At 42.3% G+C, this 15,279-nt stretch overlaps 1 protein-coding gene across 1 annotated transcript in view; it reads left to right on the forward strand.

Moving 5' to 3' along the window:
- LOC134465047 (uncharacterized) overlaps nt 1–15,279 on the forward strand; it is a 37,135-nt gene that overhangs the window by 18,149 nt on the left and 3,707 nt on the right. Inside the window, exons 10-17 of the mRNA XM_063218453.1 lie at nt 851–933; nt 5,418–5,473; nt 8,391–8,398; nt 9,932–9,952; nt 10,598–10,725; nt 11,371–11,649; nt 12,375–12,470; nt 14,081–14,237. Of these exons, the coding sequence (XP_063074523.1) occupies nt 851–933; nt 5,418–5,473; nt 8,391–8,398; nt 9,932–9,952; nt 10,598–10,725; nt 11,371–11,649; nt 12,375–12,470; nt 14,081–14,237 (828 nt within the window). The remainder of the gene's footprint in view (nt 1–850; nt 934–5,417; nt 5,474–8,390; nt 8,399–9,931; nt 9,953–10,597; nt 10,726–11,370; nt 11,650–12,374; nt 12,471–14,080; nt 14,238–15,279) is intronic.

Below are 15,279 nucleotides of genomic sequence, written 5' to 3' on the forward strand. Positions count from 1 at the left end.
TTTTATTAAACTAAGGGGTGTAATGCGCTCAACTCAAACAAAGTGAACAACTGGGTGCTCATTCCTCGAGAATATTGGAATTAAATATAGAGCGGGACCAGGGTTGCCAGATGAGGCTGATGATTTCCAGCCCAAAAAATGCTCAAAACCCGCCTATAAGCCCCAAATCCCGCCCAATTCTATTGATTTCTATGGCAAAAATTGGGCTGGTTTTTCTGCTAAATGCCATTTTTACCCGCACACGACCATCCCAAGCAGCCCAATTGGGCGGGAAACAGCCCAATCTGGCAACACTGAGCAGGACAGCACTCCAAGTTTTATGGTTTATTGCCCGTCTGGTTGCCGTGACGGGCAATAAACCATAAAACTTGGAGTGCTGTCCTGCTCTTTGTTTATTTAAAACTACATTTTTGACATTGCATTATTGTGTTTCATGACAGAGCATAACCCAAACAATAAATAAAACTGGTATGGTGACATCATGCATGTTTAAACCAAGTATGATCGTGTGTGGTTCAAACTGACACATGCAGGACAGGGCAGAGTTCAAGATGCATGAAAAGTAGCAACACCATTCATTCAGGTACATAAGTAAACCATGGTAAACTGAAAGAAAACATATAGTAGTTCACTGGCACAGGTCTTAAACTCACCCCAGAAGATGCTGCTTGGTTACAGTAATATGTGCTGTATTGCCCTCCAGTGGATAGAAAGAGCAATGCAAGACTTTGGCTACATTATTGGTTTCCCATTGAAGCAGGATGATGATTATTAGTTGTGGTATTAGTACTACTGTTGTAGTATTCTTGTTTGTTCTGTTGTAATATACTGCATATCATATTTCTCACAGATCATGTTGTGGGCATGCATCTGACAGTGTCCTCAGCTGAGCGTCTGAATGAGACTGCTGTTGAGGAGCGGATCCTGAAGCCAGTGAGTAGCCTAAAGCAGGAATACTGTGGTTGGTGGTCAGTCAGTAAAGAAGCAGGAGTGCTACCTCAGTGTTTACATGTCATACATTGCATTTCTTGTGCTGTGTGTTGAGAACATAACCAGTGTTTGGTGATAATGTCATACATTGTGTAGCCTACCTTGTCGTGCTATGTGCTAAGTGTTTCCTTGCCATACACTAGTGGTGTTCTGTGTCTTAACTTCAGCATCAGTGTAAGCTGTTAACATCAGTGTTGCCATAAGAAAATCAGCCAAAGTCTCTATGGGCTTGCTGAAAAGTCGCTAGATGACGTCATGACGTTACGTATGACGTCACAACGCCACGCATGGCGCACTGTTCTACAGAAAACGTGCCCACATGCCTTCGTCCACAGTAGAAATGCTAGCTTTGAGATCAGAGCTAATCTGCAGCCCTGCTTTACCGTGGGAAACGCTTCTGACGGCTGCACAGAGTCAGAATTATGTGGGGAAAATTTGTCACTGAAAATGCACGTTTTAAAAAGTCATCAGATGCACCAAAAAGGCGCTAGATGAGGTTTTTTTATCGCCAGGGCCCGGGATTCACTGCGGTCGGTGCGGCCAGCCATGGCCAGTCATGGCATCACGCATGGCTCTGGGGAATGGTGATTGGTGAAGCACTACGGCTCTGTTTACGCTTCTCATCATGTGTCACTTCTGTCTCTACGCGCCACTGAAAATGCATTGTGTGGTGTCGTGGGAAGAGAGACTGATTTGCCTCTCACAAGACAAGCGAAATAGTCGTTGGATTCGGCCAGATTGAGCCTGAAAGTCGCTAGATGATTTTTTTGTCGCCAGAGGTGGCCAAAAGTCACTAAAATTGGCAACACTGGTTAACATGTCTTATCTGCCTACACAACAGAATTCTCTTTTCTGATTGGCTGATGGGGTTGCAATTATTGTAGCGTGTTGTGACCACAGCGAAGAAGATCATTGGAGTACCACTCCCCTCCCTGCAGGACATTTACACCACACGCCTCACCCGGAAAGCACTGATGATCATCAAAGACACAAGCCACCCTGCACACAAACTGTTCAGCCTCCTGCCCTCTGGAAAGAGGTACAGGCGCCTCCATTCCCGTACCACCAGGCTGGCAAGCAGCTCAATGCACCAAGCAATCAAGATTCTGAACACTCAACCCACTCTCCCTCCACTGTCAGCCTCTAGCCAGCAAGGCCACTGACAACCCCCCCCCCCCCACCACCACCACCATATCTGCGACTGAACATTCCACCTGCACTACTATATTTGTGACTGAACTTTCAACCTGCACTAACTCAAAACATGCGCACACACACACACACACACACAAGCACACTGCACTTTCTGCACTAAACCCAAAAACATACACACACTGACACACAACTCACACACACACACACACACACACAGACGCACACCGCACCTTCTACCTGCACTAAACACACACACACACACACACACACTGCTGCTGGTGTACTTGATAGACCTATTTTAATATTTATTTTTCTTCAAAATGCTACTATTACTATGTCAGAACGCTATAAAGGACTTTTAGGAAAAACACAACAATTACCTCCTCCTAATGTATGTTCTCTACAAGTCTTCTGTTGTCCAGTCTTGCACTTTAAATGTCTGTATGAGCACTGTCTATGTCCATACTGTCTTATGTCCATGTATAAGTACTGTCTATGTCTATACTGTCTATGTCCTTACCTAGATTAGTCTATGTCTGAATGGGAAAGCAAGAAATGTAATTTCAAATTCTTTGTATGACCAGTGCATGTAAAGAAATTGACAATAAACCTACTTGACTTGACTTATTCCCCTGTAACCGGTCAGGCGTCAAACGTGCGACTTAAGCTGGGCTTACACTGTGAGACTTTTGCCCCGATTTTGCCCCGATTTGGCACTCGTACGACTTTTTGAGAGTCGGGCCGATTTCTTGCTCAATCGCAGGTCAATCGTGAGTCTCGCATCGTGCAGTGTACATGGGGTAACGACAAGGGATTTCGCCTCACGATCGTGCAATCGCAGGGTCGCAAGAAAATCAAAACGGTTTGAAATTCTGGTCGTGGCTCGTGCGTAAATCGCACAGTTAAAGCAGTGCTACGACCCGATTTGACACTTCACATGCACAAATTAATAGGGCCGTGCGATTCGCTGTTGAGTGCGACCTCATCTCCACCTCAGGTGCGCATGTTCCCTCCTCTGCAGACCGGGGAAACATGCCTGTCGCGTTGTACGGTGGAAGCATTTCGCTCGCATCCGACTGTCGGCTCGTGTAGCTGTGAACTTTTAAACAGTGAAATTCCATTGTGCAGTGTGAGCAGAAGCTTAAGACCCACGAGTGAAAATATCGCACAGTGTATGCCCGGCTTAAGTTAGGCGAACTGCCGTTACTAATTCTAAACTGCAGGTTGCTATGGGCAAAAGCCAGTCGTTATTTCTATCGCATTTGTTTATCAAGTCAAGAGTCAGTCGTTAATTCTATCGCATTTGGTTGTCAAGCCAAGAGCCAGTCGTCAGTTCTATCGCATTTGGTTGTCAAATCTGCCGCCCTAAACGTTCTACTACATGCATCTGATAGAGGCTCGCCTGATTACGTGCGCATTAAATTATTCTGCAGTTGGCATAATTCATAGGTTACAAATTTACAGATAGGCCTAGCAATAGATGACAAAAATACCCTGTAATGAAATTCTAAGCACCTGCCTCGCCATCCATTGTATCGAAACGAGTCACCTCGTCATCAGGTGTCCATTTCTCAAAAGCGTCTTTGCTATCGTTGTTAGCAAAGTCCTTCGTACGAGCGATTCAACTCTTTCTCAACAGCGACGCTCACCACTAAATCCAATGGAATGGTAAGACTGTCTTAAGACGGTCTTAAGACTGTTACCAACGACAAGAATCGAGAAACGGACCCCTGCTCCACTCCCATGGTTTTTAAAATGTAGGCTAGGCCTACTTCCCGCTGCCTTCCCTTTGTTATTGATCCGAAAACATCCCTTTTTTAAATTAGGCTACTCTCCTCTTGTGGGGAAGGAACACGTGTGAAAGGGGAAAGGGAGAAAGAGAGTTATTAAAAATGAACCTAGCGTGGGGAATCTCTCTCTCTCTCTCTCTCTCTCTCTCTCTCTCTCTTACGCACAAAGTTAACAGGTAGCCCGTGGTATATATAGCGACCTCTCTCCTATAGGGCCAAAAGAAAATTAAATAATCACAGCGTCGGCAGGCTACCAAACGAAGATTCTAGGCGCGTCAAGTTGGACGCCCACACAGCAACATTCTATCTTGATAGAACATGGTTCCTACAACTTTACAGACAATAATAGATTTAAAAAGTACCCCACCGTAACGGCAGATAAGCGGGATAACGGCCTTCGAGGTCGACCGGTTATAGAAATTAATGGCTTGGCGTAGGCCAAAGTTCGGAGCCGCCGCCTCGCCATTAATTTCGTATAACCGGTCACCTCGTCGGCCGTTATCCCTTACTTATCTGCCTACACAACAGAATTCTCTTTTCTGATTGGCTGATGGGGTTGCAATTATTCCCCTGTAACCGGTCAGGCGTCAAACGTGCGACTAAAGCTGGGCTTACACTGTGCGACTTTTGCCCCGATTTTGCCCCGATTTGGCACTCACACGACTTTTTGAGAGTCGGGCCGATTTCTTGCTCAATCGCAGGTCAATCGTGAGTCTCGCATCGTGCAGTGTACATGGGGTAACGACAAGCGATTTTGCCTCACGATCGTGCAATCGCTGGGTCGCAAGAAAATCAAAAACGGTTTGAAATTCTGGTCGTGGCTCGTGCGTAAATCGCACAGTTAAAGCAGTGCTACGACCCGATTTGACACTTCACATACACAAATTAATAGGGCCGTGCGATTCGCTGTTGAGCGCGACCTCATCTCCACCTCAGGTGCGCATGTTCCCTCCTCTGCAGACCGGGGAAACATGCCTGTCGCGTCGTACGGTGGAAGCATTTCGCTCGCATCCGACTGTCGGCTCATGTAGTGTGAGGACGTGAGTGGAGAGTTGTGAACTTTTAAACTGTGAAATTCCGTTGTGCAGTGTGAGCAGAAGCTTAAGACCCACGAGTGAAAATATCGCACAGTGTATGCCCGGCTTAAGTTAGGCGAACTGCCGTTACTAATTCTAAACTATGTTGCTATGGTCAATACCCCGTCGTTAGTTCTATCGCATTTGGTTGTCAAGTCAAGACCCAGTCGTTAATTCTATCGCATTTGGTTGTCAAGTCAGTCGCCCCAAAAGTTCTACGACCTTACACGCATCAGAGGCTCGCCTGACTTACACTAGATGATGCTGCAGTTGACATAATTCATAGATTACAATTTTACAGATAGCAATAGATTTTTTTTAAAAACACCCTGTACCGAAATTGTAAGCATCGATGTTAGCTGTTCCCATGTCATACACTTTATGTTGTTGTGCTGTGTGTTCCCAGCTCAGAGACCTGCTGAGAGAGCGTGGAGTAGACGTGTCTGGGATACGCCTGCGGAGGTTTTACCAGACAGAGCCCTGAGAGAGTGGAGAAAGAAAGATCTTCTGAGTCAGAGGAGAGGAGAGGATGAAGAAAGCATGAAGCTTTGGCATATGGGCCATCATTGGGAGTAACTGTCTGTCTATCCTTCCTGGAAACAACACAAACACACACACACACACACACACACACACACACACACACACACACACACACACACACACACACACACACACACAACTTTTCCTTTTGCTTAATTGGTGGCGATGCTTTCATAAGGATACAGTAAACTATTATTTTTCAAAAACATTTTCACCAAGTTATCATAATCAAAAAGCCAATTAAATGCTGTTATCAAGTACAGCAAGTCAAACTCAAACCAATTTTAAAGGCAAATTGGTAAATGTATGTGCCTTTCCTCTTCATTTCGAGCACTCAGCTGCATGCATGCTGCTGGTGTGTGAGGGCTTTTATCATTGATTACATCATGAAGTTAAAAATGTATTGCTCTACGAATAGCAAATATGTCACCATCTCTCATTGAACTCCATTGATTTTCATTGTGTTGCTTTCCATGATTACAATGACCCTAAACATACACCTAAGGCGAGAGGTGTGAGTGAATCAGTGATTAAGTATGACACCCGATCTGCGTATTTGAAGTGTTTTGAAGTGACTTATCACAGGCATTTTCACATTATGTTCGATAGGCGACAAAACTTTTGTCTTGTCAAAATCTGCCCTGTCTGTGTTCATTAAAGGGTCAATCTTTCTTTGGTGCATGAAATGTATTTTTGTACATACATTTTCATTCAAGAGGGTTGTAGCTTTCATATGAGTGACTGACTTCTGAAGCCAAGTGATTAATTGAAAGTCAGGTTATTAGCTGTTATTCCAAACAGATGGGTAGGCGACAACTCTTTTGGAGGCGAGTGTATATGCCGTCTATAGTAAAGTATGTGAAGCACTTTAAACTGTTCTCCACAAAGTTTCACCCACATCCGTTCATAACTTTTTGAGCTATCCTGCTGACAGACAAACCAATGTGACCAAAAACATACTGTAACCTCTGGAGGTAATAATAGTAATAAATAAGTGCTTCATTTTATATAAGCCTTGTGCCTTTCTAAACACCCAAGGTCGCTTATGTGTCACTTGTGTGTGTGTGTGTGTGTGTGTGTGTGTGTGTGTGTGTGTGTGTGTGTGTGTGTGTATGAGAGAGAGAGAGAGAGAGAGAGAGAGAGAGAGAGAGAGAGAGAGAGAGAGAGAGAGAGAGAGAGAGAGAGAGACACGTGCTAAGCTCTCCTTAACAGGGAGAATGAAGGAAGTAGACCATATAAAGTCTAATGGGCCTGCAGGTATTAGTGCATGTCATAGCCATAACAAAGCCATTATGCTGTTGTTCCTTCTGTGGTTTTCAGATGACTCTCTACACTCTCTGTACTCTCCGCCAGTCAGATGTAAGAGAGATACAATGCATACAACAACATACCTCACCAGTGACTAAGCTACTGTGCGGACAGGTCGTCTAGAGCAAGATTATTATTTGCATATACGTACTGTATGTATAATTTTAAGATTCTCTGTCTCTCTGTCTCTCGCGCGTGCGCGCACGCACGCACGCACGCACACACACACACACACACACACACACACACACACACACACACACACACACACACACACACACACACACACACATTTTTGTCTGAGGGAAGTCTGTGTGCATGTTGACCTGCTGAAAATATTACAGTACTGCACTTGTCTCGCAAGTTCGAAAATATTACAGTACAGGCTACTACCAGACTGTTCAGTCATGAAGTATGACTAAACCCACATGTATGGTCTGACGTTATCTCGGTTGGTGTGGCCTGACATGGTCTGACCATGGAGAGACGTGGATTGACTGACCTGAATGTGTCCTTGGTTGGTGTGATTGGTGTGGCGTTAACTGTCAGTACATTACATTATAATACACTAACATGTTCCTAGTGTGGTTTAACATACTGTGGGAAGACTGAACCCATAGAGTTTATCACTGTGGTCCAGCAGCAGTGTTTCTTAGCTGGTGGGTCAGGACCCATAACCTGGCGACGCCATCCTATGTTCTCCACCCAAAGATGTTGGCTCTGCACGGAGTCAACAGTCACTTTCGCCCAGGCTACAGGAGTAAGTGGGACATGGAGGGATCCTGGGTCGCTAAGTTTTGTTTTAAATACAGGCCTACTGTATATTACTGGCAATTATCTCCCTGACAAAATGTGGTATTGAATGAAGCACTGCGTCAGGTATATTTGGCTATTTGGTACACATATTGTACACAATTGACTGTGAATCCAACAAAACTGTTTTTTAAAAAAAACCCTACAAATCAATTTACAACATGAAGGAAACTGTGTACTATAAATAAGGTCAGCACAGAATATACAGCAGTGCTACCCTACGTCTGACCTCAAACCCTGCGTCTACACAGTAAATTCTGCAGTGCTCATTTAACACTTAGAGAGTTCATTTGAGTCCATTTGGACTTAAATGAACTCTGTAAGTGTTGAATTAACACCATAACATTTACTGTGTATCACACAAGAGGGGGAAACCCTTGGCGATGACCACACAAGGGCATACAGTATCCTCCATGATCTGACATAGTAGGCCGATGAATTGATTTAAGATCAATATCACACATAAAACATTGAGGCGCAGTGGTGCGGTAAGTACCTAGAGGGTAATGATGGTATGTTCATGAGAGAGAGAGAGCGTGCTGAGAGAATGTTGTTGGCCTGGATACCAGGAAGGTGAAGTGGGCGTGAACTTCTCTAGAAGCATAATAGCCTGACATTGCCAGCCCCTGTGAAATGGCCAAGGCAAGAAGCATAACTCTCTTCGCCTGATAATCCTGTGTTTGTGATGTTGCTGAACTCCATACTTTACTGGTAGCTTGGCAGGTGAGTGCTCCTTTGACTATTACTGTGATTATTACTATGATTGTTAGAATGATGTATGTAATGATATTGTTGCGTTTGTATTATAATTATCATTATTTCATTAATGTTGCGTTTTTATTATAATTATTATCATTTAATTAATGTAGTATCTTTTCGTTCAGTCAACCAATTTTTTAAACATCTTAGTATTCACAGTTCTTGTTCTCTATAACAGCTGAGATGCATAGACATGACTCTCATAGTCCTTGGCAAACAGATCAAATAGGTAGGCACATACATTACGGTAGGCTACATTGTTCACAGGAAATGTATTTGAATATCAAACTAGATCCAGCTTTAAGTGCTTCAACAGAATACAGCCTAATATAAAATATAAATCAATAATCAATCCTCCATCCATTGTAAAGATGTGTTTTTTTCAGTGCTAAGCAAGTATAAAACTGCAGATTACAGTGGCCACTACAAGCTAACATTCATGAAAGAGAATGTTCTTTCTTCTGTCAGGTCGCCATGGTGAGAAATGGTCAAAAGATGACAAATCCCCTTTCACTGTGTCTCCTCATGGCAATAAGTAAGATTTTTTTGCAGTCTGTTGAAGATTTTTTTTTCCCTCTCTCTGTTTGTTTGTTTTGTTTGGTGTTAACTTAGGCCTATATCATTATTACTCCACGACAACAACACTAAAGCAATGTTATTTTCACTCTGTCGGGTTGTTTGAGTCTGTCTGTCTGTCTGTTAGCAACATTGCGCCAGACACTGGTATAATAGATGTAAACATTATTTTCTAGAATATATGAGAAATTACTCTTATGTGACCCCATTAGCTGTGGAAGAATCAGGTTAAGCTGAAGGTCAAAGGCTATGTTTTTTTTCCTTCAGAAAAAAACGAAAAGCAATGCCATAAGTGGTTCCCCTGTCAATCACATATTTGAGAAGGCTCAAGGACTACTTGTAACCATTAGAAAGACACCTGCAAGGTTGAGGCCAAGGCTATCCAACAGGTAGTTTTGGATGCCAGCAAGCATTGTCATCATTCCTCTGAATACTCTCTTCAGCACCCAACCCATTGACTCTGAACTTCACTCTGCCCATGCCTCCTTTATAACTTCCATTTGCACATACACATTCAGAGGATTAAGATGTATTATTAGTGGCCCTATAAACATGTTTTTGCCATTTTGCCCAGACCTAAAGTATACACATGGTATTATTAGATCAGTGTCATGGCTGCTGATCAAGGAAAGTGTGTTGTGAAATGAATCTGATTACTCATCATCTCTGTGGAATATGCACATGGCATTACGAGATATATCAATGTCATGCTGGTCATGGGAAGCCTGTTATGATGTGAATCTCTCTGATCACTCATCAGATCTTATGGAATTACTGTACGTATCTATATTGGACAATGATAAATGATGAGATCAATTCAATATGCTTATGCTGTGTCCTCTTTCCATTTGTTTGTCTGATTGCTTTGCCCTGTCAAAGGCATGTCTTTACATTGAAATTGACTTTGTGCTTCCCCAACAGGTGTGAGTGCCACTGCTCAGGGTAGGGGTCACCTTTCCTTTTCCTTGTCCTCCTGTCTCACCTGTCCTTCCAGTTCTGGGCTGTGTTTCCCCACTTGTTACCGTAATTACATTAGCAACTTAGTTGGTTCCAATACAGTTTCCCATTGGCAACCAAGTACAGTGCTGACTGGTTAGCAACAAGGCTTTTGGGGAGAGTAATTCCAAGTGGGCAATTTGGTGTCAGACAGGATCACATATCACACATCAACTGTAGACACAAAACAAATGGGTGATGGGATTACGGACAGGAACCACACCACAAACGACATATTACAGTACAATAATTGATCACTAGAGATGACACACGATACCCACCTTTGTAGCTACCACATGGACTTAATTTAGCCTAATCAGACTGTGATAATCTGATTATTGACTTTTTAAAAACGTTGTCAGTTGTCAGTGTTGCAACTGTACACTGCACCTTACCCTGTTCTTGCTTAAATTTTCTCCTCGGAAGTCGCTTTGGTCAAAGGCGTCTGCTAAATGTTATGTAATGTAAATGTAATGTAATGTAAAACTATTATCACATGAACTAATTGCTATTAAACTATTGTCTCATGTAAAATCATTAGCCATTTACCACCTGCTTCATTTAATTGTGATTTTTCTGTGACTTGTTTAGGTATATTTTATCCTTTTGGATCAGCAGTCGGGGATACTTTCAATACTCGTGAGGATGACAGTAGTTCCCCAGGAATTACACTGGCTTCCTCGTTCCCTTTCTTCGGCAGAACATACCAGCAGATTTACGTAAGCAAAATTCCTGAGAATAAGTATATGCATTACATTAACATATCATTATAGTTTTTCCAGTTACAAGTGGAACCAGAGTGGTATGTCTATGTTGTTTGTCACAGTTTTTTTTTTTTTTTTTTGGGGGGGGGGGGGGGGGGGGGCACTTTTTTGTTCACATGGCTTTTACATGAAAGACAACTTTTAAATCCAATATGATGCTCTCACCCAACATTCCTGAAAATGTCTATCCAATTCAGAAGTCTTGCGGCTTTGAGCTTAACCAAGGCTACAGTATTAATCTACATACATTTCATTACAATGTGCAGGAATTAAATAGTCAAATAGTTATGTTGACATACATTATTTATCATGTTGACACAAGTTGCCTGTGACGTTTGGCTCTTTGGCTAATATCCTAAACCTAGTGTGGCCCTTGGCCCACCCCTGCTATAGGCTGGACAAAAGAGGCTGCATCTGCACTTCTGAACGTCCTTGTCAGTCCTTATTGTGTGGAATCATATTGAATTCAAAGGTATACCTTTCATTTTCATGTAAGTTGATGAACTTATAAATTAAGTTAACTTAACTTGTAAATAGCCTGAAAAAGTGGTGTCAAAGAAAAAGAAAGAAAATCTTGTTTGTTTGTTTCCCTCTCTGAAGGTTAATCACAATGGACATCTCACATTCAACCAGTCAGACAGTACTTTCGTACCGCCTGAATTTCCTTTAAATTCAACCAAGGATATCATTGCCGTCTTTTGGACAGACATAGATAATCGCGAGAGGGGAAACATTTCCTATCAGCAGTACACTACTGGTGATGTGCTTCACACAGCAACACGAGACATCAACTCCTACTTCCCACACCTGACCTTCACTGCTTCCTGGGTGTTTGTAGCTACTTGGGACAGGGTAGCCTATTTCTCCAGAACTCAAACAGTGAGTCATCATGATGTATTGGTGGAAGTTACTCATTTTAGGCCAGGGGTGTCAAACTCAAATTTACTGAGGGCCAAAATCAAAATCTGGAAGAAAGCCGCGGGCCAAACGCAACATTTGTTTTAAAAATTGGACTAAAATTATGCATACATGTACTTCATACTCATAGTTAAATTTCACACACACCCTTTCCCATCACATTTGGCAGTTCAAATGTATCTGCACATCCTGTGACACACCAACTTTCACGTTCAAGTCTTGTTACACTATACAGTAATGGTGTTTGTGGGTCAACTGCAATACATATTTGAAATGATCTCGCGGGTCGAATAAAATGGCTCCGCGGGCCACATTTGGCCCCCGGGCCTGAGTTTGACACCCCTGTAGGCTAAGACATTACCTGCACATAGGCCATCTTTAAATCCATTTTGATTTCAGAATAATATCAATTCAGACTCTATCTCTAGTGCATGTGTTTCTACTGAAACAACGTTGTCAGTTAAAAACAACATTTACTTACACTACGTTACACTACCGTAGCCAGAAATGTTCATTAACTGACATTTTCTTCCCTCTGTTTTCCAAAGTTACTTTGTTCAGTCACCATGTGTAAAATTGCATTAATAGGCTTTTTAAAGCTTTTTAGATGAACATGTTAAGATTGTGGTTGGTATTAAGCGGTGGAATAAGCCATTCAAGTCTGCATACCTGGTTTATGTTTTCAGGAGGCAACCTTCCAGGTGGTTCTCATATCAGATAGTAGTCTGTCTTTCGTGCTCATGAACTATGGTGACATCGCTTCACCTAAAAGACATCCACAGGTGAGGCCATCACCATTTTGCGGTTGATTGTTGTTTACACTTTTGTGATTAGACATATCAGAGATAGCCCGCTTGGCCAGGCTGAGAAGCAGACTTTTTTTCCGCAGTATCACTGGAAGGATGGACAGGCCCAGGCAAGAAACTAATTACTGTGAGTACAGGGACGGAATATGACTCCATGGGCCCCTGGGCCAGACAACAAGAAAGGCCCCCTCCATGGGTGTTGCTTGTTCACAAAAAGATTTGTTTTTCAACAGATGTTAGAAAACATATTGTTGAGGGTTTGGGGGTTGTCCCCCAAGTGAATTAGAAAATACAGTTGTTAAAAGTGTCATTTCATGCAATATGAAAATGGATATAGAGGCTTAGGCTTCTGGGCCCTGTGACTCTTGGGCCCCTGGGTCAAGGCCCGGAAGGCCCGTGCAGTAATCCGTCCTTAAAGGACAACTGCACTATTTTGAACATTAAGGCCATTGCCCGAATTGTCTGCAATATTTTAGAGTCCCCCTCACCGTTTATTTCATGTTTGCTCAGTCTCTGTTATTTGACTAATTTGGATTTTATCTCAACTAGCTTTAGAATGGCCGTCTATGGGCATGTCCAACTTTGTTTTTAAAATCACCTTTAACATTTGTTTTCAAGAATGTGCAACTCAACAAGTGCTCAGAGGTATTTACTAGTGTTCCTTAATTATTTTTGTAGCAAAATATGGCTGCTGTCGTGTTTTATGTAGCATTTTGTATATTAAGTTTCACTTTCACTTTCTTTCACAAAATGGCAAATAAAATATGACAGAAGCATATATTCAGCCTTTAAACTTGTTAGGGACTGCTAGTAGCCTAAACACCAAAAACCACTTTGTGAGCTGTAGAGTTTCAAAAACGAATGTTTCACGTGGCTTTTAAGAACATAGATGGCCATTGTAAAGCCAATTGAAACAAAATACAAATGAGCCAAGTAACGGAGACTGCAGCAAACATGCAAAAAATGGAGAGGGAGTTAGATCATTTAGTGGCATGTGGCATGTGCCAGTGACATGCGGAAGTGCCGCAGTGGCATGTCCATTGATTTTATATTAGAACCACAGACCTATAGTATTATTATTAATAATTATAGTTCATTAATTATTTATGTATTCTAGGTCTGTAATCACAACAATTAACGGGCATGTCAAGTGCGTTACGGTTGGGCATGTCAAGCGCCGTCACGGTTACGGTTACTATGTAGTAACCTACTACGTAGTGGCTACTACGATGTCGAACTGTGCCTAAACCAAAACTCATTCTTAAACCTAACCTGTCAGTGAAAAATGTGTGTACACCAACCTATTAACATGCTGAACTGTGCCTATCCCAAAACTGATTCCTAAACCTAACCTGTCAGTGAAAAAATGTGTTTGATAATAGCATGCCAGTGATGCCACTTCTGCATGTCACTGGCACATGCCACATGCCACTAAAGGATCTAACTCCTACTGGAGAAATTGTGAGGGGACTCTAAAACATTGCAGACCACTGAGAAAAGTGGCTTAATGTTCAAAATAGTGCAGTTGTCCTGTATGTACATTGTAGCTCGTGACCTGGTATTGCTCTCCTGTATATCCTCTCTAGATTGGATACGACACTATTGCCTCCACACATTATGGCTCTCTACGCTCCTGCTATGTGAATGGCACAATTGATAGTGTGAGCCTGAACTCCTCCAGCAATGTTGGTGTAGAAGGACGGTGGGCTTTTGTGACCTCACTGCAATCTACTGTCTTCAGCTGTGAGTAGGCCTACAGTTCAATTTTAGTTGTTTGACATTGGGCACATTTGTGATGCCGACATGTGCAATGCAAAATTACGATTTATTCTTGGTTAGGAGTTTCTAATGAATGTGCTCTGTGAGATCACATGGCTGATGTGTCCATGATCATGTGTTTTCAGTGTCAACAAGCATATTACTCAATTGTATGTACACACTAAATCTATCTAATTATTGAAGAAAGTTCTGTCGGTGTCTCTGTGACCCGCGTAACTCCCGCAGCGCAGCATCAAAACATCAAACATTTTCATGGAATCAGCAGTGCACCCAACATTGAAGCCGCTTCTCTACCGGATTTTAATCTGGGGTGTACTCACTTTTGTGGGCAATGTTCAAACATTAATGGCTGTATTTTGTTTTTTTCTGAGTGAACAAGAATTTTAAGCGGTTATATATGTTGTTAAAAGGTCACTAATCATTGTGTCAAAGTGAAATTTATTTTAAAAGATATACTCAGAAATCTGCGAAAATGTGAGGGGTACTCACTTACGTGATATACTGTACTCACATGTAGCCTATTCACATACACTCCAATATACACTCCTCTAAATGCCTATTACATTCCTCTCCTCCACACAACCCATCCATTTTTATTTAATTTTTATTCTATTCTATTCCCCTCATTTTCCCAGCTATGCAGCTCCTCTCATTCCCAGCTATGTCACCACACATACATTAGTCCAAACATACCACATGCTGTTTCATCCCTGCATTGCCCCAAGTGTCACCTTAATACCCGTCATGTGGCATCCTGTTGGTGTGTGTGTGTGTGTGTGTGTGTGTGTGTGTGTGTGTGTGTGTGTGTGTGTGTGTGTGTGTGTGTGTGTGTGTGTGTGTGTGTGTGTGTGTGTGTGTGTGTGTGTGTGTGTGTATGTGTGTGACAAAAGTTTGTTCAATGCAGTTATAGCTGAGGGAACAAAACTTTTCTCGAAATGTGTTTTTTGCCAGTCCGTTATGATTGGTCAGTACCATTCTGGTAACACAATTTTGATAACATTTTGCA

Source organism: Engraulis encrasicolus, chromosome 2 (genome assembly GCF_034702125.1).
Source record: "Engraulis encrasicolus isolate BLACKSEA-1 chromosome 2, IST_EnEncr_1.0, whole genome shotgun sequence".
Taxonomy (NCBI): Eukaryota; Metazoa; Chordata; class Actinopteri; order Clupeiformes; family Engraulidae; genus Engraulis; species Engraulis encrasicolus.